We start from the raw sequence: 20,790 nt of genomic DNA, 5'->3' as shown, positions 1-20,790 counted from the left end.
TTTTAATTAGCAGAAACATATATTTCATATACAAAAATAAACATAAAGGAACGATTTCCCATACATTTTAAACTCTGCAGCTGGTATAACAAGTAATTAAAAAGCACATTAAGCGGAAACCAATTTTACAGTACACTGTCCCTTTAAGATGTTTAAATGCTGTTCTTTTATGTGCATGGTACAGGATTTTTTTACTTACACCTATTTTTCAGTGTTAAAAAAATAATAATTGGAAAATACATTTGCATATTGTTGTCAGGCTAATATTTGCTTTGAATATATTATTATTTTCAGCATTTATTTATTGTTTAATGTCCCTTTAATGCAGTTTTCCCAACTCCAGTCCTCAGGATCGTTAACAAGCCAGATATTCATTATATCTTAACTAGAGCACAGGTGAAATAATCAGCTGATCAGTAACCATGGTTACTAACCTGCTCTCACCCATCAGCTGATTATTTCACCTGTTAAGATTTGAGGACTATCTGGCCTGTTAAAGGGACACTATACCCAAAAAATGTCTTACATGATTCAAGTAGAGAATACAATTTTAAACAACATTCCAATTTACTTGTATTATCTAATTTGCTTCATTCCTTAGATATCCTTTGTCGAAGAAATACCAATGCACGTGTGAGCCAATCACACAAGGCATCTATGTGCAGCAACCAATCAGCAGCTACTGAGCTTATCTAGATTTCCTTTTAGCAAAGTATATCAAGAGAATTGAGCAAATTAGATAATAGAAGTAAATTAGAAAGTTGTTTAAAATTGTATGCTCTTTCTAAATCATGAAAGAAACAAAATTGGGTTTTATGTCCCAAACACTGCTTTAGAGGGACATTAAACACTAAATAAATGCTAGGTAGAATGATGCATTCAAAGAAAAGATTAGTCTGAGAATAACATGTAGATGTACTTTATAAAGTTTCATTAGCTGTTTAAATAGTGACAAATAAGTATAAAGTTTTAGTGCCTATAAAACAATGGTATCTGCCATGTTGTAACTTAGGTTACCATCTCTGCTGTGGTCAATTAGGGAGAATTATAATTGTCATTAGAGTGTGCAGCCAATGGCTGTGTGGTGTATAACAGTGTTCTGCACTTCCATTTCTAACAGGAACTGAAAAGCTCACAATTTCAGAATGGAATTACAGGAAAAAGGGACAAAATAAATAATAAACATATATTGTAGAGTTTTTATTTCTATATATATGATTTATCATTTAATGTTACCATCTCAAAGTGTTTAATGTCCCTTTTAGAGGGACATTAAATCCTATAAAAGTTTGCCATGATGCATTCTAAGCAAAGATTAGGCGGAGAATAATTTGCAGATGTTTTTTTAATTTTTTTAAATGATATTGTATAAATATTTAAGAAGCACGTGTAACATTTTAGTTATCATGCTGAGGCCAATTATGGATGGTTATACATTAGCTGGGATGTAACCATCTCCAAGAGTTTAGTGTCCCTTTATATTAGAGACTTAAAAGGAACATTAAGGTCAACATTAAACTTTCATGATTCAGATAGAGCATGTAATGTTAAACAGCTTTTCAATGTACTTCTCTTATCTAATTTGCTTTGTTCTCTTGGTGCTCTTTATTGAAAAGCATACCTTGGTAAAATCAAGAGCAGCAATGCAACACTGGGGGCTAGCTGCTGATTGGTGGCTGCACATATATGCCTTATGTCGTTGGCTCACCCACTCTTTTCAGTTAGCTTCTAGTAGTACAATGCTGTTCCTTCAACAAAGAATACAAAGAAAATAAAGCACATTTGATAATACAAGTAAATTGGAAAGTTGCTTAAATTGATATGCTCTATCTCAACTATAAAAGAAAAATGTATTTCATGTCCATTTAAGCACAGGTTTGTGTGTCTTTGTCTCTCTCATTTCATGTACTTTTTAAGTATTTTGCTAGTTAGGTTTGCAAAGCATTGTATTGTAGTTTAAACGTGTTCTCTCTTGGTTATTTATCTTCTTCCTTTGCTTACTTGCAGATGCTGGGCTTAGCTCAGGGATGTTTTGACCATACTATCCCTTACACCAAGCAGAGAACTCAGTTTGGGAAGAGAATTTTTGATTTCCAGGTGTGTTGAAACATAAAGAGTTGTATGTTTGTGTGTGAGACCGTCTTTAACACTGAGTGGACTAGTAGCTTATTTCCTTTGGACAACCTTTTGTATATTTTTGTAAGACCTGTGAGCGCCTTTCTGCAAGTGCGTTCCCGAGGCTGATCAGCAATTCACTGCCGATTGATCTTAGAGGAAATGGGGGGCGGGGTAGTCAGTTTTGAAAGTGGTTGAATTGTCAGTTAAAGGAATTTATGTAAGATTTCTTCTTTATTTCTTTTATTATTTTAAACTTTTTTATCCCTTGTGCTGGGCTTTAGCGCCGTTAAGACGGCATGCAACGTCCTAGCTGTTTGGCTGTACTGAAGCCATAGAAACTTCCTAAATGGGACTGTGGGCTGGAGGGCGTGCCTAGCGTCATAGACTCAATCCCATCATTGATATTGCGCGATTGCATCAACGATTGCGTGTTTTCAATTTTTACTTATTTGTTTACATCAGAACAAAGTTCTGATGTAGACAAATAAGTCCCAGATTTAAAAGGGTTAATGGTTATTAGTGATATTCAGTATATAGTTGTTATGGTGGATGCAGCAAGGACATTTTATTATGTCCCTATAGTGCATTACAGACTCAACATAACCATTATAATACAGCCCCAAATTATGTCAACCATAAATAAGCTTGAAATTGTTACCCTTTAAATTTAATAAGCACAAGACTACAGCTATCAGATTTTAATTTACAGATCATGAGCATTATCTCTTATACTTTAATTGGATACATTACTGGGTCGCAAGAACATATTTACTGGGTCTCGAGCATACTCTAAGCCTAAGGTGTGCGTGTTCTTAAAATGCGATAATAAATGTTACATTTTAAGCAACATTTCTGTTCATATTTGTTATTTTATTTACGTAATAGCTAGTTTTTAGTATCTAGAAGAGAACTGTTCTTATGTTGTGTTTCCGAACTCTCACGGATGACAGTTCACCTAATGGTCAGATTCAGTCTGTCGTAGTCGGTTCTTATGTACAGGTGCATTGGTTCTCCTATTCACGTGATACAATAGAAAAACAAGCACCATTTGGGCTAAAAAACCCGGTAGTATGGAAGGTTAAAAAAAAAAAAAAAATCCCCCAAAAACACAACATATTGTTGTCATCAGGAAGTCTTCGCCGACCAGAGGCTTTGGTAGTTTCTATCCCTCATTGACCTAACTCACTGCGAGTCTCTTTGTTACCACATGAGTGCTGCCTGGGGTTGGGAGTTTGTGTCTGTTCGGCTGGAGGGAGCAGCTCCACTCACCATGACTGAAGGAGGCTCAACCCTGACTGAATGGGGTCAACTGGAGGTTTCAGTTATCAATGGCGTCAGGAGCCTAAGAGATTGGTACCTACAGAGTGTCAGAGGCCGGAAAGAGTAGGGTAGCCCTGTGGCCATAATAGAAACTTTGAGTGACAACACTGAGTTGGGTGCGACCTCTGTGCGGGCTGCCAGTGATTGGCAGATCCAAGCTTCTTATTTCATATTTACCTGTGATCTATGCGTGTATGCGTCCCCTCTCTGGCATCACTACTTGTGTCTGATGCTTGTGAGTAACTGTGTGCTGCAGCTTTAAGTAAAAAAGTATTGTGTGTGCCTGTGAGTGACAATGTTACTGCCAGCTTGCTGTGTGTGTTGCTGGTAATTGTGAGCTTGCTGGGAGTGATATTTTCCCTGGTGAATGTCGTCTGGTAACTAAGCTTAGTATACATTCAAATTTCCTGTGTTGCCATCATCTACCAACTCCCTGTGTGTTGCCTGTAAATGACAATATATTAACTGTGACTGACGTGCCCATGTTACTGTCTTACTATGTGTGGTGCATGGCTGTGTGATGACCTGTTGTGTGCGTGTACGATGTGTGTGTTGTATCAGAATGTGTGGCGTGTGTGTGTTGTATCAGAATGTGTGGCGTGTGTGTGTTGTATCAGAATGTGTGGCGTGTGTGTGTTGTATCAGAATGTGTGGCGTGTGTGTGTGTTGTATCAGAATGTGTGGCGTGTGTGTGTGTTGTATCAGAATGTGTGGCGTGTGTGTGTTGTATCAGAATGTGTGGCGTGTGTGTGTGTTGTATCAGAATGTGTGGCGTGTGTGTGTTGTATCAGAATGTGTGGCGTGTGTGTGTGTTGTATCAGAATGTGTGGCGTGTGTGTGTGTTGTATCAGAATGTGTGGCGTGTGTGTGTGTTGTATCAGAATGTGTGGCGTGTGTGTGTTGTATCAGAATGTGTGGCGTGTGTGTGTTGTATCAGAATGTGTGGCGTGTGTGTGTTGTATCAGAATGTGTGGCGTGTGTGTTATTATCTTTTACAACAGTTTTTCCAGTTTAACTACAATCAGGAATAAAATATGCACAAATTTTAGTCACTGTTTAGTCTCTCCCCCTTTCTGTGTGTGTTGTATGAGAGTGTATGGTGTGTACCTTTTACAACACTTTCACGTTTGACTACAATCAGGAATAAAGTACACACACATTTTAGTCACTTTACAAAAAAATTGCAGCTGTCTTGTATATTACTTCCGAAATGTTTAGGCCAAGCATAAAAATAGGGTTGCAAAGGTATGTGGTATCATTGCACTTGGTCTTGGGAAAAAAAGGTTTAAAGAACCCTGTCTTATAGTAACCAGTTTTCGAACCAATTACCCTTGAACAAACATAAATAATCTGACCATGATGAAAAAAATACCTACAATTATACAGATATTCATTACATCAATTTTACTAAATAATTATTTTTCTAATGAATGAGCAATGTAACTTGACTCCACATTAATAGAGAAAAAAAATAGCAATTCCTTTTGTTGTTAAAGGGGATGGTGAAAGTTTGTTTGTGCCTAATTGGCCATAATAATAAAAAAACTCTTACATGGCCATGTTAGGTTTCAAAATTTAAAGTTTATTTTTCCCCCATTTAAAACCATTCTTTGTATTTTTCCTCCACAGGGCATGCAGCATCAGATCTCACACGTAGCTACACAACTTGAAGCAGCACGACTTCTGACCTATAATGCAGCAAGACTGCGGGAAGCCGGGAGACCCTTTAAAAAGGAGGCCTGCATGGCCAAATATTTCTCATCAGAGGTAAAAGTAGCACAACGAGGCATTTGTGTATAGTAATAATTAGCCAAACGACAAAAGTGTAGCTAACGATAGAGGTATGAAGGTTTATAACCTAAATGTTGTGAACACTTTCCAGTAAAACCTAACTAGCACAAGTAAACAGTATGATAAACCAAAGACCAATGTAATAATTTTATCTTGCCTGAGTTTGCTATGTAAAGTGACAGGTGCAACTATATCAATAAGAAAACTACAGGTTTTATAAATAAAAACTTACAAAGTGTAACATGTTTTCTTCCAAATGCATTTTATTGTGTAAGTACAAATTCTGTAAATAAAAGGCTTTGTTTATTATGAAATATACCCTTAACTGTAATTTATTTTCTTCTTCAGTAACTGAAGCATAGGTTAATGCTTAAAAGCTGATGTCGCATTTAAAAGGACATTAAACACCTCTAGATTTTGTGTAAAAAGTTTTACTTTTCCCACATTCCGCTTAAAGGGACACTCTACTACATAATTCTTATTGTTTAAAAAGATAGGTAAGCCCTTTGTTACCAATTCCCCAGGTTTGCATACCCAAAACTCATATGTAACTCAACGGGAGTGAGCACAATGTTATCTATATGACGCACATGAACTAGCACTGTAAAAAAACTGTCAAAATTTACTGAAATAAGAGGCGGCCTTCAAGGGCTTAGAAATTAGCATATGAGCCTACCCAGGTTTAGCTTTCAACAAAAGAATACCAAGAGAAGAAAGCATATTTGATTATTAAAGTAAATTGGAAAGTTGTTTAAAATTACATTCCCCTCTGCAGCAAAACTAGGTGCCCAGGCTTATAATAGATTAATTAAGCTATTAATATAATTCAGTAAGTTACACGTAAAAGGGAGCAACAGCAAAGTAGCCCTGGAGGGGAAGAAGGAGGAGAAGAAAAAGGGGAAAATGCTGTAAATTGCACGTATTATTTAAACACCTTCTCAAAGGGACAACTTGGCCGAAGGAAGCAATAGATTTTAGAAGTAAAGTAGGGGCTTGGGATATCATAAGTGGAAGAAGCTTTCAGAGCAAATGTGAACACAGAGAGCCGGAGAAGAGAAGGGGTTAAACTCAGAATCGCTTCCGTAGTGGCTTCATAACTAATCACTTATTGGATTTTCCTCACTATCAATAACACGTGAATTTTTCTCACAGTTTATAATTCCCCCAACTGCCCATCACTATCACTATCACACATAATCCCCAACATCCTTTTTGTTTTATCACTCCCCTGCAGGGTTTTTTTTTTTTTTTTTTTTTTTTTCTCTCTTGCCTTCCTCTCACTTCAAATACCAGCACCTTGGTAAACCTAAAATTAAGAGCACAGTCCTAAATCACAGGTGGGTACACCACACATGGATACATTTTTAAACACTCACGGCAAAACCCCCTCTCCAATCATGGCGAACAGAAACAAAGATAAGAAAATTAAAAGCTCAATAAACACCTCAGTGGATACGAATCTAGTTCCCAGCAATCTTCCACACCCCAATGAACCTTCTAATACCCAAGCCTTGGTGGATAGTATCTTAGAAGCACTTGCCCCTAAGTTTGACACTTTGAGGTCAGAGATCAAGCAAGATATGAGATCACTTTCACAAGAGCTTAGGCAGTTCTCCAACAGAGTACAAGAACTTGAGCAACGAGTCTCAGATCTTGAAGATCTAACGGTCACATATACTACAAAATCTAAAATTAATGAAGCAACAATCGAAAAACTTCAGTTTAAAATTGAGGACTTAGAAAACCGCTCTAGACGGAATAATTTTAGAATTGTAGGAGTACCAGAAGAGAAGCAGTATGATAATTTAAATAACTTTATTTCCGAAACACTAGTGCAACTCCTCAAAATTCCAATTGCATATCCTAAAATTATTATTGAAAGAGCTCATAGATTAGGGAGACCTGCCCCAGACAACACAGAGAAAGCTAGGCCAAGACCAATTATAGTCAAACTACTGAACTTCCAGGATAAAATTACCCTTTTTCAATATTATCGGAAAAATCAGCCCATTTTATTAGGGAACTCTAGTATTTTTATGTTCCAAGACTTCTCGGTTGAAACGGCAACCAAGAGAAGGGTGTTATCCCCAACATGCACTAAACTCATTAACCTGGGCATACGGGCTACCCTGATCTATCCAGCAAGGCTCAAAGTATGGGACAAAGATGAAATTTACTATGCTGAGACGGCTAAAGAGGCAAGTGAACTCTTAGCTAAATTAAAAATACCTGATTAATTAAAACACTCAAATAAAAAGTGAGACAGTTGATAATGGTTAAGAAATGGTTCAAAATTTTGGTTTTCTCCCCCTGGCGTCCAGTCTCCCCCCTAAACCCCCCCCCCCCCCCCCCCCGCCAATTGAATTTTTTTTTTTTTGTTTTTTTGTTTTTTTGTTTTTTTTTGTTTTTTTTTTGTTGTGCTTTTGGTTTATCCCCCTATACTAAACTAAGAATATGACAAAGTTAGAAAGTATTACATTTGTTTCGTGGAACATTGGAGGTCTCACATCCCCCATAAAAAGGACAGCAATTTTAAACCAGTTGAGGAAAATAAAGTCTGATATAGTATTCCTCCAGGAAACGCATTTAAAAATGGAGGAAACTAGGAAACTAAAGAAATCCTGGGTAAAGGAGGTACTGGCCACTCCAAGTTTAAATAGGAAAAGAGGCGTAGCCATACTCTTCGGGAAAAAGATAATGGCCAATGGCTTAGAGATTCTCAATACAAAGGTAGACCCAGAGGGGAGATTTATATTGTTAAAAATCAAGGTGGCGAAAACCATATACACACTATGTAACCTATACGCACCTAATGTGATAGACACATCTTTCTGGGACTCCTTATTAAATAAATAAAGTAATGACAGAGATCTTACCTATCTCCCTCTCGGACCATGCCCCCATTGTTCTTCAGTTTCAGGAACCTGATAAGAGATGCAAACAAGTACGTTTTTTTTTTCCTAGGTATCTATCAAAAGATTTAAAATTTAAAAATTGGCTCAATCTCAAATTTAAAGAATATGCGGAGCACAATGTTGAACATAGTAGGCATCCTATGATATTTTGGGAGGCAGCAAAAGCTGTTTTAAGGGGTGAAATAATATCTTATACAGCTAATCTTCAGAAAAAAATCAAAACCAGAGAGAAAGAAGTGACTAGTTCATTAATCAACTCCTACAACCACTATCTCTTAGATAAATCAAGGATTAACTGGCTTAAATATATAAAAGCCAAAAATGAGAGAGATACGTATTTAACCTACCAGGCTTCGCAAAAAGAATTAAAACTCCAAGCCAGACTTTACAGATTTGGAAACAAAACAGGTAAGCTCCTGGCTAATTTAGTAAAAGGATCAAAAGGAGCAACCTTGATTGAGTCACTCCAACAGGAAGGCAAAATAATAACTAGGTCAGAGGAGATAGCAGACCTCTTGTTCACATATTTTCAGGAGTTATATTCATCCAAAAAATCGGATAAGACCCAATCTGCTCAATTCTGGAGACAGCTGACACCCCCATCTCTAGGGAGGGAAGAGTTAGAGATCCTAAACGCTCCTATCACTGAGCTGGAAATAGAGAAAGTCATTAACAAACTTGCATTGGACAAGGCACCCGGCCCAGACTCATTACCAAATGAATTTTATAAAATTCTTTCGCCATTGATAGTTCCAAATCTTTGTAATTTATATAATGCAATATACATAGACCAGCTTCCAATTCCCCCCTCTTTCTCGGCATCGAACACAATATTAATACCTAAACAGGGTAAAGACCCTACCTTGAAAGAGTCATACAGACCTATAGCCCTACTGAACATAGACTATAAGATTTTAACATCCATCTTAGCAAACAGACTACAATCTATCCTACCTATAATTATACACAAAGATCAAGCAGGTTTTCTTTACAAACGCAACTCATCAGCCAAGATAAGAGAAGCTCTGTTGACGGTAGACTATTTTAAGACAGAGGTGGCTAGGGAGGGGGGGGAGGACATCCCTGACCAGGCAGTCATATCTATAGATGCGGAAAAAGCATTTGACTCGGTTCATTATGATCATATAACAGAGTCTTTACTTAAATTTGGGTTTGAAGGTAAATTCTGTCAACTGATTAAAAATCTATACAACAAACCATCTACAAGACTGCTGGTTAACGGCTCCCTTACCCCAGAGATCATACTGGAGAGGGGGACCCGACAGGGGTGTCCTCTCTCCCCCCTGCTTTTCGATATTTCTATAGAGCCCTTAGCTATGATGGTAAGACATCAACTAGAAGGCATAAAAATACGAAATAAGGAGCTCAAAATTGCATTATATGCAGACGACATTCTTCTCTACATAGCAAATATCAAAGATAACTTGCCAAAGTTAATACTGCTTATTAAACAATTTGGTTCTTTTTCAGGCTACAAAGTCAACACTTCAAAATCAGAAATGCTATGGCTGAGAAAAAATAAGAAATCACCATCAAACATACCCTTTAAGATAGTGTCAGAGGCCTTTAAATATCTAGGCGTCCTAATTCCATCTAATATAGACAAGCTTTATGAATTAAATATTCCCCCAATATTGCAGGATATCAAACAGAGGTTAACAAGTTGGCAAAGTCTTCCCCTGTCCATAACTGGTAGGATAGCCTTGTTCAAAATGGTACTACTGCCAAAACTGTTATATATCCTCCAAAATGTTCCAATAATTCTCAAAGGGAAAGACATTCGGCAGTTGAATGCGGTGTTGAGAAGATACATCTGGCAGGGCAAAAAACCAAGAATTGCTTTTTTTAAATTACAACTACCAAGAAACCAAGGGGGGTTTGCACTGCCGGATGTACGTCTGTATAACATAGCCTATTTAGCACGTATTGTGGCAGATTGGATCTTCTCCAAAGACTATATAACAAACAACGATTTAGAGAACAACATTTGCTACCCATTCCTACCAGTAGCCTTAATACATTGTAAATCCAAATCAATACCGCAGGAACTGAAATCATTTAAAACAATTTACAACCCTATACAAAGTTGGTGGAAATTGGGCAAGCTCTTATCAATAGATGGTAATGCATCTAAGTTTGTTCCATTTCGGGGCAACCCGAAATTCCCGGCTGGCCTGGACTCAGCTATATTTCAAAGATGGCATACGGTAGGATTGGACAGGGCTATTCAGTTCATAGATAGAGAGAATCAAGCGATTAAAACTTATGAATCACTAAGGCAGGAATTTGATATCTACAATAGAGAGTTCTTTGCCTACTTGCAGGCCAGACACTTTGTAACAGAACTCAGGAGGGAGGTAAACGGAAGATGGACGTGGGGGAAATTGGAGGGGTGGTTAGAAATGGTGAAAAATGGTCAGTTCTCCATCTCACCATGTTATCATATGTTAGTTTCCCTTAAGGGTATATCAAATCTTGAAAGACTCTCGGCTGATTGGAATAATTTAATTCCAGAGAGCAATGCTGATGCCCAGCTGGTACAGGGCTCTTTCACAAGAATAGCTCAGTCCACATTATCCTCAACCTGGAGGGAATTACAAGTTAAACTGCTATACAAGGCGTATTTCACCCCAGAGAAAGGTTTGAAATGTGGGAACAATAAATTTAATAAATGCCCAAAATGTTCACAACCCGCAGCGGATTTGGTTCATATGATATGGAGCTGCCCTAAGGTGGGTCAATTCTGGAAAAAAGTAGAATATTGGTTAAAAAATATAGTAAAGATCCCTCCATTTGAAATAACCCTGAGTTATAGTGTTTTCCTGAAAAAAGATAGAGAAAAATCACATCCCCAATATAAATTAATTAACACGACAGTGGTTGCAGCCAGATATTTGATTTTTAAGAAATGGAAATCGACTGCAACACCAACGATTACGGAGATCAAAAACTGTCTAAAAAAACAATGTATATTAGAACAGTTAGACACCAACATGAATGACGAAGGGGACATTAGAAAGTTTTTCGCAAAATGGTCCCTGTTTATTAAGATTTTCTCGGCAGTGGAAATAGATTATATGATTTTCCCATTTAGAAATTCGGAACTTGTACTATTGGGGATATGGTAGATTCCATTGGGAGGTATTCCCTTTTTTTTTTTTTTGTTTTGTGGTTTTTTTTTTTTTTTTCCTTGGCGGGGGGGGAGGGAAAGGGGGGAGCGAAACTAAGGAGCAAGTGACAAATATGACTTGTCTCCAAAGATAAGACATAGCAGGACAAAACAAGGTAAATCATGGTATATGTGGCATCTGAAAGTTTAAATTACATTAATATTCTGCGAAAAAGAACAAACACTATGTCACTAGGTTTTATTTCTTTCTGATATGAATACCTTGAAGCTGGCGGGAAAATAGAAAATAGAAAAAATAAGGTTGAGATTACTTTTTTTTCTTTTTGTTTTTTCTTTTATTTAGAGATGCAACAGAAATAATAACAGGTTTATTACGATTGTATATGGTGAATATTTTTTCTATATTTATGTATCTTTCTCTTTTTGGTTTTTTGTTTGACGTATTACATTTTATGCTGTACTGTGAACTTAATCTTAATAAAAATATATAAAAAAAAAAAAAATTACATTCCCTATGTGAATCATGAAAGTTTAATTGTGACTAGACTGTCCCTTTAAAAGCAAATTTGAAACCTGCGAATGCTGCAAATCAAATAGCTGGTTTAGGAAGTTTGCAGCATTTTGAAAGCCTATGTTGCAGATTTTGCTTTGGACTCTCTAGGGCAGTGAGCGCTGACCTTGGCACCCCAGATATTTTGGAACTACATTTCCCATGATGCTTAGGCACTGTGTAGTCTCAGAATCATGGGATGCCAAGGTTAGCTGTCACTTCACTAGGGAGTGTGGGACAAATAACAATTTTTTACACAAAAGCAAGACGTTTAATGTTCCTTTTACTCTTTTGTCTACTATATTTAGTCTTTTGATACCAGTTTAGATGTGTGTGAAAATCCTTTACCTGTATTTCTTTTCTTCAGGTGGCGTCATTAACTACTAGCAAATGCCTGGAATGGATGGGGGGTGTTGGATTCACCAAAGACTACCCAATAGAAAAATACTACAGAGATGTCAAAATTGGTGAGAAAATCTGCTAGACAATTATAATATAGCAAAAAAACTGCGAACAGTACTATAATCGCAAATCCATATAAATCAATACCCCAAACTGTGTACAAATCTCATTCATTTCAATACGTATCTCTCCTATATTCCTTTGAAATACATTTATTCTTGGAGTTATTTCTCTTGTTAAGTGTATCCAGTCCACGGATCATCCATTACTTATGGGATATTAACTCCTCCCCAACAGGAAGTGCAAGAGGATTCACCCAGCAGAGCTGCTATATAGCTCCTCCCCTAACTGCCATTACCAGTCATTCTCTTGCACCCAACGAATAGATAGGATGTGTGAGAGGACTGTGGTGATTATACTTAGTTTCATACCTTCAATCAAAAGTTTGTTATTTTATAATAGCACCGGAGTGTGTTATTCCTTCTCTGGTAGAATTTGAAGAAGAATCTACCTGAGTTTTTCTATGATTTTAGCCGGAGTAGTTAAGATCATATTGCTGTTTCTCGGCCATCTGAGGAGAGGTAAACTTCAGATCAGGGGACAGCGGGCAGATTAATCTGCAAAGAGGTATGTAGCAGCTTATTATTTTCTGACAATGGAATTGATGAGAAAATTCTGCCATACCGATATAATGTAAACTCAGCCTTAAATGCAGTAGCAGCAACTGGTATCAGGCTGTCATGTATGTATATTTTACACTTCAGTATTCTGGGGAATGGCACTTCACTGGAATTATACTGTATGCATAAAACTTTAGCCTAATTTGCAGGGACTAGCAACAGGCTTTTTAATAACACTCAATTTATTAATGTTAAACGTTTTTTGCTGGCATGTAAAATCGTTTAATTTTCTGAGGTACTGGGTGAAAAAATGTTTTGGGCACTATTTTTTTCCACTTGGCAGTCGTTTTATTTAATTTATGACAGTTTACTGATCTCTCTCACTGTTATGTGTGAGGGGGAGGGGCCTTTTTTGGCGCTTTTGCTACGCATCAAAAAATTCAGTCAGAAGTTTATTGTCTTCCCTGCATGATCCGGTTCATCTCTACAGAACTCAGGGGTCTTCAAAACTTGTTTTGAGGGAGGTAATCACTCGCAGCAGAGCTGTGAGATTGTAGTTGACTGTGATAAAAAAACGTTTATTTCTGTATTTTTTTTCTGCTATCAGGGTTAGTTATCCTTTGCTAATGGGAGCAATCCTTTGCTAAAATTGTGTTTTTTTACAAAGATTTGATGCTATAACTTTTCAGTTTATTAATTTTCAACTGTCATAACTTTTTCTGTGCTTCTTATAGGCACAGTACGTTTTCATATTATAGTAAATTACTTGAAAAGTATTTCCAAGTTGCTAGTTTATTTGCTAGTGTGTTAAACATGTCTGATTCAGAGGAAGATATCTGTGCTATATGTGCTAAAGCCAAAGTGGAGCCCAATAGAAATTTATGTACTAACTGTATTGATGCTACTTTAAATAAAAGTCAATCTGTACAAATTGAACATATTTCACCAAACAACGAGGGGAGAGTTATGCCGACTAACTCGCCTCACGTGTCAGTACCTGCATCTCCCGCTCGGGAGGTGCGTGATATTGTAGCGCCGAGTACATCTGGGCGGCCATTACAAATCACATTACAGGATATGGCTACTGTTATGACTGAAGTTTTGGCTAAATTACCAGAACTAAGAGGTAAGCGTGATCACTCTGGGGTAAGAACAGAGTGCGCTGATAATATTAGGGCCATGTCAGACACTGCGTCACAATTTGCAGAACATGAGGACGGAGAGCTTCATTCTGCGGGTGACGGTTCTGATCCAAACAAACTGGATTCAGATATTTCAAATTTTAAATTTAAGCTGGAAAACCTCTGTGTATTACTAGGGGAGGTGTTAGCGGCTCTGAATGATTGTAACACAGTTGCAATACCAGAGAAAATGTGTAGGTTGGATAAATATTTTGCGGTACCGGCGAGTACTGACGTTTTTCCTATACCTAAGAGACTTACTGAAATTGTTACTAAGGAGTGGGATAGACCCGGTGTGCCGTTCTCACCCCCTCCGATATTTAGAAAGATGTTTCCAATAGACGCCACCACACGGGACTTATGACAAAGGTCCCTAAGGTGGAGGGAGCAGTTTCTACTTTAGCTAAGCGTACCACTATCCCGGTGGAGGATAGCTGTGCCTTTTCAGATCCAATGGATAAAAAGTTAGAGGGTTACCTTAAGAAAATGTTTGTTCAACAAGGTTTTATATTGTAACCTCTTGCATGCATTGCGCCTGTCACGGCTGCAGCAGCATTTTGGTTTGAGTCTCTGGAAGAGACACTTGAATCAGCTCCATTAGATGAGATTACACACAAGCTTAAAACCCTTAAGTTAGCTAACTCATTTATTTCAGATGCCGTAGTACATTTAACTAAACTTACGGCTAAGAATTCCGGATTCGCCATTCAGGCACGCAGAGCACTGTGGCTAAAATCCTGGTCAGCTGACGTTACTTCTAAATCTAAATTGCTTAATATACCTTTCAAAGGGCAGACCTTATTCGGGCCCGGGTTGAAAGAAATTATCGCTGACATTACAGGAGGTAAAGGCCATGCCCTGCCTCAAGACAGAGCCAAACCTAAGGCTAGACAGTCTAATTTTCGTTCCTTTCGTAATTTCAAAGCAGGAGCAGCATCAACTTCCTCTGCACCAAAACAGGAAGGAGCTGTTGCTCGCTACAGACAAGGCTGGAGACCTAACCAGTCCTGAAACAAGGGCAAGCAGGCCAGGAAACCTGCTGCTGCCCCTAAGACAGCATGAATCGAGGGCCCCCGATCCGGGAACGGATCTAGTGGGGGGCAGACTTTCTCTCTTCGCCCAGGCTTGGGCAAGAGATGTCCAGGATCCCTGGGCGTTAGAGATCATATCTCAGGGATACCTTCTAGACTTCAAATTCTCTCCCCCAAGAGGGAGATTTCATCTGTCAAGGTTGTCAACAAACCAAATAAAGAAAGAGGCGTTTCTACGCTGCGTACAAGATCTTTTATTAATGGGAGTGATCCATCCGGTTCCGCGGTCGGAACAAGGACAAGGGTTTTACTCAAATCTGTTTGTGGTTCCCAAAAAAGAGGGAACTTTCAGGCCAATCTTGGATTTAAAGATCCTAAACAAATTCCTAAGAGTTCCATCGTTCAAAATGGAAACTATTCGGACAATTTTACCCATGATCCAAAAGGGTCAGTACATGACCACAGTGGATTTAAAGGATGCTTACCTTCACATACCGATTCACAAAGATCTTTACCGGTATCTAAGGTTTGCCTTTCTAGACAGGCATTACCAGTTTGTAGCTCTTCCATTCGGATTGGCTACGGCTCCGAGAATCTTCACAAAGGTTCTGGGTGCTCTTCTGGCGGTACTAAGACCGCGAGGAATTGCGGTAGCTCCGTACCTAGACGACATTCTGATACAAGCTTCAAGCTTTCAAACTGCCAAGTCTCATACAGAGTTAGTACTGGCATTTCTAAGGTTGCATGGATGGAAGGTGAACGAAAAGAAGAGTTCTCTCTTTCCACTCACAAGAGTTCCCTTCTTGGGGACTCTTATAGATTCTGTAGAAATGAAGATTTACCTGACAGAAGACAGGTTAACAAAGCTTCAAAATGCATGCCGTGTCCTTCATTCCATTCAACACCCGTCAGTAGCTCAATGCATGGAGGTGATCGGCTTAATGGTAGCAGCAATGGACATAGTACCCTTTGCACGCCTACATCTCAGACCGCTGCAATTGTGCATGCTAAGTCAGTGGAATGGGGATTACTCAGACTTGTCCCCTACTCTGAATCTGGATCAAGAGACCAGAAATTCTCTTCTATGGTGGCTTTCTCGGCCACATCTGTCCAGGGGGATGCCATTCAGCAGGCCGGACTGGACAATTGTAACAACAGACGCCAGCCTACTAGGTTGGGGCGCTGTCTGGAATTCTCTGATGGCTCAGGGACAATGGAATCAGGAGGAGAGTCTCCTACCAATAAACATTCTGGAATTGAGAGCAGTTCTCAATGCCCTTCTGGCTTGGCCCCAGTTAACAACTCGGGGGTTCATCAGGTTTCAGTCGGACAACATCACGACTGTAGCTTACATCAACCATCAGGGAGGGACAAGAAGCTCCCTAGCAATGATGGAAGTATCAAAGATAATTCGCTGGGCAGAGTCTCACTCTTGCCACCTGTCAGCAATCCACATCCCGGGAGTGGAGAACTGGGAGGCGGATTTCTTAAGTCGTCAGACTTTTCATCCGGGGGAGTGGGAACTTCATCCGGAGGTCTTTGCCCAAATACTTCGACGTTGGGGCAAACCAGAGATAGCTCTCATGGCGTCTCGACAGAACGCCAAGCTTCCTCGTTACGGGTCCAGATCCAGGGATCCGGGAGCGGTTCTGATAGATGCTTTGACAGCACCTTGGACCTTCGGGATGGCTTATGTGTTTCCACCCTTCCCGATGCTTCCTCGATTGATTGCCAGAATCAAACAGGAGAGAGCATCAGTGATTCTAATAGCGCCTGCATGGCCACGCAGGACTTGGTATGCAGATCTAGTGGACATGTCATCCTGTCCACCTTGGTCGCTACCTCTGAAACAGGACCTTCTGATCCAGGGTCCCTTCAAACATCAAAATCTAATTTCTCTGAAGCTGACTGCTTGGAAATTGAACGCTTGATTTTATCAAAACGTGGTTTTTCTGAGTCAGTTATTGATACCTTAATACAGGCTAGGAAGCCTGTTACCAGAAAGATTTACCATAAGATATGGCACAAATACTTATATTGGTGCGAATCCAAGAGTTACTCATGGAGTAAGGTTAGGATTCCGAGGATATTGTCTTTTCTACAAGAAGGTTTAGAAAAGGGTTTATCCGCTAGTTCCTTAAAGGGACAGATTTCAGCTCTGTCCATTCTTTTACACAAACGTCTGTCAGAAGTTCCGGACGTTCAAGCTTTTTGTCAGGCTTTAGCTAGGATCAAGCCTGTGTTTAAAACTGTTGCTCCACCATGGAGTTTGAACTTAGTTCTTAATGTTTTACAGGGGGTTCCGTTTGAACCCCTTCATTCCATTGATATCAAGTTGTTATCTTGGAAAGTTCTGTTTTTAATGGCGATTTCCTCGGCTCGAAGAGTCTCTGAGTTATCTGCCTTACATTGTGATTCTCCTTATCTGATTTTTCATTCAGACAAGGTAGTTCTGCGTACTTAACCTGGGTTCCTACCTAAGGTGGTCACTAACAGGAATATCAATCAAGAGATTGTGGTTCCATCTTTGTGTCCTAATCCTTCTTCGAAAAAGGAACGTCTGCTACACAATCTAGATGTAGTCCGTGCCCTGAAATTTTATCTACAGGCAACTAAGGATTTTCGACAAACGTCTTCCCTGTTTGTCGTTTATTCTGGTCAGAGGAGAGGTCAAAAAGCTTTGCTACCTCTCTCTCCTTTTGGCTTCGTAGCATAATACGGTTAGCCTATGAGACTGCTGGACAGCAGCCTCCTGAAAGAATTACAGCACATTCTACTAGAGCTGTGGCTTCCACTTGGGCCTTTGGGAATGGGGCTTCTGTTGAGCGGATTTGCGGGGCTGCAGCTTGGTCTTCTCTTCATATTTTTTCCAAATTTTACAAATTTGACACTTTTGCTTCTTCGGAGGCTGTTTTTGGGAGAAAGGTTCTTCAGGCAGTGGTTCCTTCCGTATAAAGAGCCTGCCTGTCCCTCCCGTCATCCGTGTACTTTAGCTTTGGTATTGGTATCCCATAAGTAATGGATGATCCGTGGACTGGATACACTTAACAAGAGAAAACATAATTTATGCTTACCTGATAAATTTATTTCTCTTGTAGTGTATCCAGTCCACGGCCCGCCCTGTCACTTTAAGGCAGGTAATTTTTCCATTAAACTACAGTCACCACTGCACCCTATGGTTTTCCTTTCTCTGCATGTTTTCGGTCGAATGACTGGTAATGGCAGTTAGGGGAGGAGCTATATAGCAGCTCTGCTGGGTGAATCCTCTTGCACTTCCTGTTGGGGAGGAGTTAATATCCCATAAGTAATGGATGATCCGTGGACTGGATACACTACAAGAGAAATAAATTTATCAGGTAAGCATAAATTATGTTTTTTTATAGTAATAGGATGTAGGAAGGAAACATATTGATATTGGTGGTGTTTGATAACTATTTGGGATAATGAGTGAGTTTTACCTTCATTAGAAAGTTTAGGTTTCTGGTGCAGATAGCATAAGAAGCAGAGGTGATGGGTTTTTGTTTTTGGCAGAGATAGACAAACCATGAGATGTAGGCTCTTGCCAAAGGCTCATGTATGGACATAGCTTTGTACCATTATCTGCAGCTATCCATAAAAGTAAATGACCACAGCACTTGTCTTGTAAAACTTAATTACTTTATTTCATGACAAAAAAGATATAGCAACGTTTCGGGATCAATATCCCTTATTCATGCTACCACTTATCTGCAGCTATCAGAGTTTGTGCCATGGAGCACTCAGCAGCAACTTGTTTACTGCAGGGCCCTTATAGGCTGTGTGGATGTTTTACAAATGGTATTTATAAAGTTGCTTGTATTTGAATGCATGCAAAGCCTTTGAAGTATTGCTATGTCTGCATACTTAATCTGTTTCCTGGTTGTATTTATTATATTTTTTTGTGTTTCAGGTACCATTTACGAGGGCACTTCTAACATACAGCTTAGCACAATTGCCAAGTTCATCGAGCAGGAGTACTGAGCGTGCGTTCATTCTGTCAATCCAAAAATCTTACGTGGACTGGCTCATAAGTACATAGTTTCCAGCACTACCAATGATTCAGATTACTGAGTTATCTACATTTTGAAATAATCACAATTTTCTTTATGACGATTGAAGTAAGCACTATGATTGTATGGTCAGCAGACGTTTTCCTCTGTCACAGCACTACAACAGTTTAGTCTCTATCTATACCTGAAGCTATTTCTTCATCCTCTGATATTCTGTCTGTTAGGACCCATAGCGGTGAAAGTAAAAGAGAGTATATAACAGGAGAGTTGTTACAGAACATATACGGTTAGGAAAATGATTATCTAACTCGCATTGCACCTTGATAAAAGAAATACAATGGCGGCAAATCTTTACCTATTATTATGTGAAAATTGAAAATATAATTGATGCATGTTTATTAAAAATATATTTTATTATTAGATCAGAGGTCTGTATCACTTACTTTTGCTAAAGGGTCATGAAACCCAAATTTTCTCTTTCATGATTCAGATAGAGCATGTGATGTTAAACAATTTTCCCATGTACTCCTAATATCAAATTTTGTTTTGTTCATTTGGTATCCTTTGTTGAAAATTATAACCTATGTAGACTCAGGAGCTGCTGATTGGTGGCTGCACATATATGCCTCATGTAACTGGCTAATCCGATGTGTTCAGCTAGCTCCCAGTAGTGCATTGCTGCTTCTTCAACAAAGGATACAAAGAGAATCAAGCAAATTAGATAATAGAGGTACATTGGAAAGTTTTTTAAAAACTGAATTCTCCATTTGAATTATAAAAGAAAAATGTTAGGTTTCTGCTCTTTCTGCAATATTAGCCCATTCAACTGGGTTGTGGTTTTAAAGCAAAAATAGCAATTTTATTTACAAAAATAAACCCAAAGAAACAAACTTCCATGCATATAATTATCTGTAGCTGGTTTAACAAGTCCCTGGAAACCAATTTTAGAGTACAGTGCCCCTTAACATAGTGCTCTTTTACACGCATGCTATTTTTTTGTCCGTTTAATGCCGCTTTAGCAAGAGCTACTTGGCTTATGGTTTTCGCTACATAGCAGACATCATTATATAGGTGTAGGGGAAGAGAGGGAGACACTATAGGTATCTAAACAATGCTGAAGGCAGAGAAAAACAGCTGTAGCATTTTATGCACAGCACCTTCGCAAGGTTAACATTGGCAAGTAAAAAATATTTGCAGATTATATATTTTAAAAACTTTGAGTATAATATTGTTTCTTCAAGATGCTCTAATTGGTCAGGAAGGAATCTCAGAGAGCAGGCTACAACTTGCGTCTTTATGGAATAGTTTGGTAACTTTAGCATAAGTAAGAAAACAAAAAAAATCCTGTCTGTTACATAAATAGATTTACATTGGTCACTTGTGAATAAAAAAAATATTTTTAAAATAACTCTTACCTGTACACAGGACATTAAAAAAGACTGACTTTATGCAGTATGAAAAAATAAAAACATTTCTATCTATAGCATGGAGTTGTGTCAAAGTATCCTCTGACAAACTGGAAATAATATGGTTTTAGAAAAAGGAACAGAACAAAGACCAGTGCAAGACTTTGTTCCAGATTTTGACTTACAGTTGAAAGAGGAGTAAGTATATTTCATACAGTTGCTGATAAGGCTGAATTGAATCCATATGTTGCTGGTAAAAAGGTTTGCTAAGTGTGAC

The 20,790-nt window shown here is 38.6% G+C and overlaps 1 protein-coding gene across 1 annotated transcript in view; it reads left to right on the top strand.

The window, feature by feature from the left end:
* ACADSB (acyl-CoA dehydrogenase short/branched chain) overlaps window positions 1-20,590 on the top strand; it is a 38,618-nt gene extending 18,028 nt beyond the window's left edge. The window contains exons 8-11 of the mRNA XM_053692613.1: window positions 2,008-2,097; window positions 5,068-5,205; window positions 12,213-12,312; window positions 19,008-20,590. Of these exons, the coding sequence (XP_053548588.1) occupies window positions 2,008-2,097; window positions 5,068-5,205; window positions 12,213-12,312; window positions 19,008-19,078 (399 nt within the window). The 3' untranslated portion in view covers window positions 19,079-20,590. The remainder of the gene's footprint in view (window positions 1-2,007; window positions 2,098-5,067; window positions 5,206-12,212; window positions 12,313-19,007) is intronic.
* The last annotated feature ends 200 nt before the right edge of the window (window positions 20,591-20,790 follow it).

This window comes from Bombina bombina, chromosome 9, assembly GCF_027579735.1.
Source record: "Bombina bombina isolate aBomBom1 chromosome 9, aBomBom1.pri, whole genome shotgun sequence".
Lineage (NCBI taxonomy): Eukaryota > Metazoa > Chordata > Amphibia > Anura > Bombinatoridae > Bombina > Bombina bombina.
This window is presented reverse-complemented; position numbering and strand designations above follow the sequence as displayed.